Here is an 8,211-nt window from a genome sequence, read left to right as displayed (position 1 = left end):
CCTTCCTTCCTTCCTTCCTTCCTTCCTTCTCACCCACTCGCGGAGAGTCTTTTTTGGGGTTGAGGTCGTGGACATCAAGAGCGCTGCGTCCTTTGCGTCCTTCCTCAGTTTGCTTCCCACAATGAGAAATGAAGTGGTCAAGGCCACTGCCAGGTCCTAGCAAGGCCCGAGGCCCTGCACCCCTGAAAGCCTGGTGTTGGGGAGAGGATCCTGGGCAGAACTGGATCAGCTGATCAGTCACCACCAGTGCTGGTCTTTGCTGGAGCCACCTGGTTCCCGGATCCAGAGAGAGTGAAGTAGAGGATGATGGCTAAGACGATGAGCAGAACAGCCACCGCAACCACGACCAACAGGATGATCTTGCATCTCATATTCTCACAGCGTTTCTTCTGGGCCAGGGTCTTTGTTGTCTTGGTGAAGGCAGAACTCTAGAAAAAAAAACAGTTGGAGGTGGCTGCAATCTCATTCCAGTGAATTCAGGTAGTCCTCAACTTACAACTGTTCATTTAGTGACTGAAGTTACAACGGCACTGGAAAAAGTGGCTTTTCCACACGTCAGACTGCTGCAACATCCCCTTGGTCACATGATTGAAATTCAGGCACTTGGCAACTGCCGTGTATTCACGACGGCTCCCCTCCTCTCCTGGCCCATGAGATCCCCACTGGAAGCCTTCCCAGCTGGCTTCCACCAAGCAAAGTCAATGGGGGGAAGCCAGATTCGCTTAACAACTGCAGTGATTACCTTAACAATTGTGGCAAAATGGTCATAAAGTGGAGCACAATTCACTTAACAAGTGTTCTGCTTATCAATGGAAATTTGGGGTCCACTGTGGCCATAATGAAGACTTTCCATAGGGTCTCCTGCTGAAGCCATGGGTTGGACTAGAAGACCTCTCAGGCCCTTTCCGACCTTGGTTTATGGTCCTTGGGCCTGACCCCACAGAAATTCCACCTGGCAGGTAGGCCCAGCTGGTTGTCCAGCTGCCCTTGCAAGGTTCTGGACAAAGCTTGCCGGTCATCCTGGGTGCCCCACCCAGTCCCCACATCACCTTCCATACCTGTTTACAAAGCTCATCAGCCCGCTCATCCAGCTCGCTAAGCTTGCCCTCGCGGTCCAACACCTTGGTGTAGTTGTCTAGCATGATTTCCGTCACCTCCTCAGCCTCCTGCTGGCATCGCCCCAGGTGGTTCTCGCCCTGCAGAAGGGGACAGGGTGGTCATAGGGTGGGACAGGAGGGGCTGGGGCTGACGCCCCCAGCTTGGTCCAAGAAGACACTCCTTGAGAGGCACAAGGCGGAAGGAGCAGCTGCCAGGGCCAGGGAGGCTAAAGCAGATGAGCTGGAAAATGCCCTTTTCACGCCAATGTGACGGCCCTGGATTCTCTCCTTTGATTGCCACGCGACTCACGAGAGAGCAGCCAGGTCTGCTAGGGTGCAAGCCGCCCTTCTGCACCCCAGGTGAACCTCGTCCAGAAGGGACCTTCCTCCAGAAAGAAAAAACTGTTGGAGGGCCAGCCGTGCATTGCACAATTTTTCTTGATTTCCAGTAGAAGATGAGCAAAGCTAATGGAGGCAGAGCATTTAAACATCCCAAACATACATTTCTTGCTAATTTATTGCATTTTATCTTTCCCTTAGAGTGCTCCAGATACCACACATTTAACATTTGAGAGCCAGTTTGCTCTAGTGATTAATGCACCAGACGAGAAAGAGGAGACCTTGAGTTCAAGTCCCTCTTGAGCTATGAAAGCCGGCTGGGTGGCTTTGGCCCAGTCCTGCCACTGCTGTTCCCATTTAACCTGCTGCAGCACCTGCCGTGGCGCTCCTTCTGAGAACCCTCTTTATCCACGCACCTGGCTGTCTTGCTGCAAACACCCAACAATATTTACTGATTGCCTGTGATTGACAATCCGCCTGGGCTCTGGGAAGAAGACCAAAGCCTTCTCTAGCATGGGCCATCTGACACCCCTCCTTCCCTAAGTCTTCCTCCACAGTCTCTGGACAGGAGCCAGAGGAGAGCGGGCAGCCAAGCCAAGGCTGAAGCGCAGCAGCAGCAGCAGCAGCAGGAGAGGAGGTGACGCAGGTCAGCCTGGGGCTTTCCAAGGAAAAGAACTTTGGCTGGCTGCCAAAGAACCGCAGGGCAGATTCTGTGCCCGGGAAGGAACCTCTCAAAGGAAGCCGAGGCCTTGGGTGGGAAAGCTCAGGGAGGGGCCGCCTCTTGAGTTGCCCAGAACCTCAACATTCCCACAATCTCAACCGAACCTTGTAGCCTCTCAGGGATTCAGCACTTACCCTGGGCACAAACTCTTTCGTGGGACTGAAGTGGAGATGAGCTTGTGGGAAGAGGTGTAGCCGAGAAAGCCAGAGAGAGAGTTGCATGCATGGGTGCATGGCTCTCCTCCCATCTGTTTCCCCAAATTGATTTGAGGTCAGTAGCCGGTCATTCTATCGCTGTATCAGGATTTGCGTTTCCCTGCAGAAACCTGAAGCCCAGCTGGAGAAGCACCGTGAAGCAGGTCGGGACCTGTACTTTTGCATCAGGGTGGGGCATGTTTGCTGGTCCAGCCCTGCTACCGAACCCGCTTCCTAATCTCTCTCTTCTCTCCAAAAGGGGTTTTGCCTTCGTTACCAGTCACAGTACTTTTTTGTACCTTTGCTTCAAATTAACAGTTTTATCCCATCTTCCGCTGCATAGCAGAGACTGTGTTTTCAAAGTGCCTTAAAGTGTGTGCAAGAATCCTTGCTGGAAACTTTTCAAATATTCCCACTGAGAACCAGCATCCTCCTTCTGAAGGAAGTGCCAACTCCTCCGGCATTTGGTTAACAGGAGGCAAGGAAAGCCCCGGGGAGATTCTGCCAGGAAGCAGCGTCTGAAATGCGGTGCTTCCTGTGGGCAGGAGAGATTAATTTGAAGGAGCCAGATGTTTCCGGTAGATGACTTGCACCCGTGAAGCAACTGAGCAGCAGAGAAGCAGCAGCCCCTGAAAAGAGCATTTCGGAGCTTCACTTCTGAAAACAGCGAGGGAGGAGCAGGCAAAGGCCAGGGAGCCTCCAGAAGCTGCTCCCTTTCTCTGCCTTCCCTCCTTCCCTACTCTAAGGAAAAGAGGAAATAGGGGAGACGTGATAGCAGCGTTCCAGTATTTGAAAGGCTGCCACAAAGAGGAGGAGGGGGTCAAATTATTCTCCAAAGCACCAGAGGGAAAGACAAGAAACAAGGGTTGGAAACTGATCAAGGAGAGAAGCAACTTAGAATTAAGGAGAAACTTCCTAACAGTGAGGACAATTAACCAGTGGAATAGCTTGCCCCCAGACGTTATGGGGGCTTCAATACTGGAGGTTTTTAAAAAGAGGCTGGACAGTCACTTGTCTGAGATGGTATAGGTTCTCCTGCGTGAGTGGGGGGCTGGACTAGAAGACCTCCAAGGTCCCTTCCAGCTCTATTCTATTCTATTCCTTGGCTGAACAGGCTCCCGTCCCTGGAAATGGGCAGAGGCAGATTCCACAGGGCAGCAGCCCTGAGGTGCAGGCTGTGGACAAGGAGTGGGGACTGAAAGCTGATATCTCAATTCTCTGGACTCATACAATGGAAGGAAAACTCAATTCAACCTGAGGCTGCTCTTGGAAGGCTTTTCCCAGTTGCAGCGCCTCTGAATTGTCAGTGCCTGGTACTGCCAGGGTAGGCCCAGCGGGACCAACTCTACAGCCAATCCAGAGCAAGGACAGCCACAGATCCCAGGACTCGATCATTAATAATGTCCTGGGGGACAACTGAACCAGCTAGTGGCTTTAACCTTCAGCACTAACATACTCTGAACACATTCAGACAAACTGTAGCCTCTCTTTCTCTCCCACGCTGAGCTCTCGCTGCAGTTGAGTCAACAGTGATGCTGGGCCCCACAGCAGCAGAGTTTTGGAGCAGGGCCTGGATCGCCACTCTCTTCCTGCCCATGACTGGGGTGGGAGGCAGGGAGGGTGGGCAGTCTGGTGCCCACCAGGTGCCTAACAGCTTCCGTATCAGTCCACCAACAGGGCTAATTCAAAAGCACCAAGTGGCCTCTTTATCACTTCAGACTGCAAGGAAACGGGTGTGTGTGTGTGTGTGTGTGTGCAATAGGAAAAATCAGTAGGGCCAGAATGAATAAATTTTACTTAAATTCATTTTAAATTAATTATAGTTGACACACATTTTTTAACCTCTTTAATCATAACAATTCAAAAGCCACTCGGACAGGCAGCTTTTGCTGGAAGTGGGGAGCGAAGGGCTTCAGGCTGAGCACCCCGCAGGGGAGAGGGGGGGGATCCGAAAGGGGCTGAGCTCCGCATTTGGCCACTGGCAGGGACCAGACGCCGAGCCGGTCTTTCCACCGCTCCCTACAGGAAATTCCTCCAGAGGCCGAACTGGGCTGGCGGCTGCCCTTCCGCTGGAGCCGGAGGGCCGGCCAAAGGCCGCGCTGAACAGGCCAGGAGGGGGCCGCCCTGCCGCCCACCCAGAGCCGGCCGAGCCGAGGGCGAAGGGCCGCCCACGCAGGGAGGCCTCGGAGCAGAAACACCCGGCGAGACTGAGAGCCTCCAAGGCCGGCAACGGGGTCTCCGCCTGACGGCCTCTGCCCAACCCGAGACGGCCTCTTCGCCAGGAGCAGCCGGGACGCCCCAAGGACGCCCCCGCGCCCCGTCGAGCCCGCACAAGTCACCGGCCAAGACCCGCCTCCGGGACCCCGGGCAGCGGGCGCGGAGGAACGAGGCTCCGCTCCGCGCCACCGGCCGAGAGCCGCGCCCGGGGAAGAAGAGGCAGCCGTCGAAGCTCCGCACTTACCATGGCCGGCGCCGGGAGCTGCAGCGGCGGGAGCGGACCCGGCGGCGCCTCCACTCGGACTGGGTCCTCCGGGAGCAGCCGGGGCGCGTCCTCTGGCCGCCCGCGGGGCAAGAGTAGGCGGGACCCGCTGCTGCCCGACAGCTCGCCGCCCCTCCGGAGCCCTCGGGGGGCGGGACGCCGCGCTTGCCTTGAGGAGCTCCGAGCGGAAGCCGCGCCGCCGCTCGCCCGCCCGCCCCGCTTGGGCTGCAGGGGCCGCCGCTTCCCGCCCTCGGAACTTCTGACCGTCGGGAGCGGCTCTCTTCTGCCTCGGGGCCCCCGTGGCGGCGGGTCCCGCTGGGCTCCAGAGGCGGGAGCGGTGGGATTTGCCCCTCCCGTCCTCCGATCCAGCACCCGAGCTCGGGGCTCCGCCCGTCCGGATCAGGTCCGAGAACCTCTTTGGACTGCAATAGAGGCCGTGAGGCTAAACTAGAGGCGCCACCCGTGGAGAAAGTGGGCCTTTCGGCCAGGTGATTGGAACTGAATTCGGTCGCAAAGCGGTTCTGGGAACGGGAGGCCGCTCCAAGCTGGGTAGCCCTCCTGCCACGGAAGAAGAAGCCCAGGCGCCTCCTGGTTGCAGGCCGGGAGTGTTCGGAGGGGCAGCTTGCCCTGCTGAGCCCTTCCTGGCCATCTGGGCTGGAAGCAGCCTGCCCGGCCCCCCCCCCCGAACTGCCAAAGGCTCCTCCGTGTAGCTGAAGTTGCCCCACCCGATTTGATGAATCCAGAGTCAGCTAGATTTTCCCTCTGGGCTGCATTTCTCTTCTCCAGGAAGCCTTTACCAGCTCTGAGTATGTTAAATGTCCCCCCCCCCCCCGGCTGGTGTCCTTCAGTGCCATTCTAGTATTTCTCAGAATCTGCTGGTGGGACCTTCCTGTGGATCCAGTCGCAAGCGATTGATAGTCAGACAAGCATTGGGTGAATTCTGTGCTAATCCATGAAGATGTCAGTCTTTCTGGTTCCCTACTTCCTTTGCCATTCTTGCTGTTCCTAGTCCTAGTTCCAAGGGCTACCTTTTGGGGGGTGGAGATGGTGCTGGGTAAGGGCAGGCAGGCAGGATGAGCAGATTTTCATCGGACCGCTCTGCCCGTCATCCCTCAGTTAGACCCTGGAGGGGGGGCAGGCGAGGCTTCCTTTGCTAGGAGCAGATGTGAGCCAGAGCAAGCACCTGCCCTTGTAGATCTTGGACAGAGGGGGAGGGGAAGAGACTTTCTAGATGGTGCCTTCAGGAGCTATTTTGGGGAGAATCAAACCCCACTAAGGACCACTTTGAAATCACCAGAGATTGTTTACCATGCAGTGACCTTCTGCAGCAAAAATTCCCCTCGCTGGAGCTCTGGAAATAATTAAGTGTTGCTTTTCTCCAGAAACAGGGTGGATCTGGAACTGGCACGCACACTCAGTGGGCCCAGGGCCCAAAGGCATTCCAAATGAGGGGTTGGGAGGAGGAGCTGCTGTACACTCCTAAGTACAGAGCGGTCAAGGCACAAAATCTGCTGTTGGACTGGTTGGTGCTCAACATGCTTCTCAGCAAAGATACAGAGGATGTTTCTTTAAGGATAGCCAAATGGAAGCTAAACTAGGCATTGCACCTTCACTAGGACACCACTCAGTCTGCAAGGATGGCATCTGTCTCAAAGAAGAGAGGCCCCAATCTCCCCAAAATGAACCTCATCCCCCCCTCACATGCACTGATAGGTCCAGACGTTTGGCCAGATGATACAGCAAGGACTGGGTGATGCAAAAGAGTCCGCTGAGGAAGGAGGCTCTCCTGAATGGGTCTAGGATAACTCGCCAGGCAGCTGGACTTTCTTGTTTTTCTTTGAAGACGTTTCGCTTCTCATCCAAAAAGCTTCTTCAGCCCTGAGAGCTTGGATGAGAAGCGAAACATCTTCAAAGAAAAACCAAGAAAGTCCAGTTGCCTCTTGAAAAAGCACCCTTGGGACAACCATGACCTGGACGATGGAGAATCTTCATAGACATTCACCACAGCCAGCTTGGTGCGGCCAGTTCACTGCCACTAGCTCCCCACCGCCAACTCACCTCTGCCAACTAACCACCGCAGAACTCCCAACGGCCAATTCTCCACAGGGTCAACTTGCCACAGGCGGCTGGAGGGAGAGCCGGGCAGGCAGGTGAGCGAGCGTCTGGGCAGAACGCAGAGCAGTGATGGTGATGGCCAGAGGCTTCCCGTGTTCACACTCCCCTGCCGCTGCCATCCCCACCTCTTAGGCCTGGAGCTTGGCACGGCGGTGGTGGTGGTGGTGGGAATGTATGAAAATGGGATGCCCCTGGCCACAGCTGCCTCCCTGCTGCCCGCCCCAACCGCTGCCACTGCCACCCCTGTCCCCACTGTCCCCAGCCTCTTTGGCCCGGCAGTGGCAGCAGCGAGTGTGTGTGAAAATGCTGCTCACCCACTCCCTTGCCCGCCTACCCACCCAGCTCGCCCTCTGGCTGCCCATGGCAAGTTGTCCCCATGACGAGTTGGCCGTGTGGAGTTGCCTGCAGGGACTTGGCAGTGGTGAGCTGGCAGTGGTGAGTTGTGCCACTTCATGCCTGAATTCCAAATGGCCTTTCCTGCTTCTATGCTAGGAACAAGCCTTCGCCCTGAAGACTTCTTGGTGCCTCATTCTCTGTGATTCAGCCGGGGGCAGCAGGAACACAGGCTTTGCTTTGACAGGCAGGTGTGCCCCTTCTGGGCGGGGTGCTTTTCACCCCCTCCAGAATGCCTTTTGCTTTGCGGGAACCGTGAGCTCCCTCTTGATGGCATCCAGATCCCGACATTTGCTTTTGGGGATGCCAGATTTGAAGATCCTTGCAGTTGGGTACTGAGTGCGCGTCAGAGCTGCTCAACAGTTGTTGACCTCTGTAATAACAAATTATCAAGTGCAAGAAAGGAATTACCTTCTGCTTTATGTGTTCCCAGCATAGGTTGTGTGTTTGTCCATCTCTTTATTCTAGCGGTGGATCAGATAAGTATGGTTGGCAATTTTATTCAAGTTTTATATGTTTCTGTCATGACTGCCATTCTGCTACCTGCTTCGCATTGCATCTTGCCAGCCTGACACCTGCAACGGCGGGAGGGGGAGATATTGGAATGTGGGTGGCTGGAGGGGGTCAGGTTTGAAGCATAGCAAAGCCGGCCCTGATTGTGAGGGGCACCAATATGAACGCAGGGTCTGTTTCCAAAACAACCTGAGAATTTTTAATTGGATATTTGGGAAGTTAATTGCATCATTTTTGCACCAAGCCAACAGATTCTGTCTGCTCTAATCTGTAAGCACTTTGTTCTCAGTAAAGTATACTCTTGGGAAAAAAGTGAACCAGGAGTCTTTCTTTGCTAATTAAACCAAGCGGGATGGATGA

General features: G+C 55.3%; 2 protein-coding genes across 2 annotated transcripts in view; both read right to left on the bottom strand.

Moving 5' to 3' along the window:
• Positions 1-75, bottom strand: part of RNF181 (ring finger protein 181) — a 1,702-nt gene extending 1,627 nt beyond the window's left edge. The window contains exon 1 of the mRNA XM_015811111.1: positions 34-75. Within this exon, the coding sequence (XP_015666597.1) occupies positions 34-75 (42 nt within the window). The remainder of the gene's footprint in view (positions 1-33) is intronic.
• A 102-nt stretch (positions 76-177) lies between these two features.
• VAMP5 (vesicle associated membrane protein 5) lies at positions 178-7,064 on the bottom strand. The gene is made up of 3 exons (XM_015811110.1): positions 6,948-7,064; positions 1,059-1,196; positions 178-428 (listed from the first exon to the last, which is right to left on the bottom strand). Exons 1-3 carry the CDS (start codon positions 7,062-7,064, stop codon positions 234-236), a joined length of 450 nt encoding a protein of 149 aa, XP_015666596.1. The 3' UTR covers positions 178-233.
• Positions 7,065-8,211: the final 1,147 nt, after the last annotated feature.

The sequence above is a fragment of the Protobothrops mucrosquamatus genome, unplaced genomic scaffold (assembly GCF_001527695.2).
Source record: "Protobothrops mucrosquamatus isolate PMUCROS unplaced genomic scaffold, P.Mucros_1.0 scaffold31, whole genome shotgun sequence".
NCBI classification, from domain to species: Eukaryota; Metazoa; Chordata; class Lepidosauria; order Squamata; family Viperidae; genus Protobothrops; species Protobothrops mucrosquamatus.
The sequence above is the reverse complement of the archived record's forward strand: the minus strand, read 5'-3'. Positions and strand labels throughout refer to the sequence as shown.

What these genes read in the sequence shown, in the direction of transcription:
- VAMP5 (XM_015811110.1), bottom strand. Translation starts at nt 7,064, where the DNA reads ATGGCAGCGGCAGGGGAGTGTGAACACGGGAAGCCTCTGGCCATCACC. An exon ending in TCTCCCTCCAGCCGCCTGTG is followed by an intron (nt 1,197 to 6,947) that starts GCAAGTTGACCC and finishes CCCCTTCTGCAG; the next exon opens with GGCGAGAACCACCTGGGGCG. An exon ending in CTGATGAGCTTTGTAAACAG is followed by an intron (nt 429 to 1,058) that starts GTATGGAAGGTG and finishes TTTTTTTTCTAG; the next exon opens with AGTTCTGCCTTCACCAAGAC.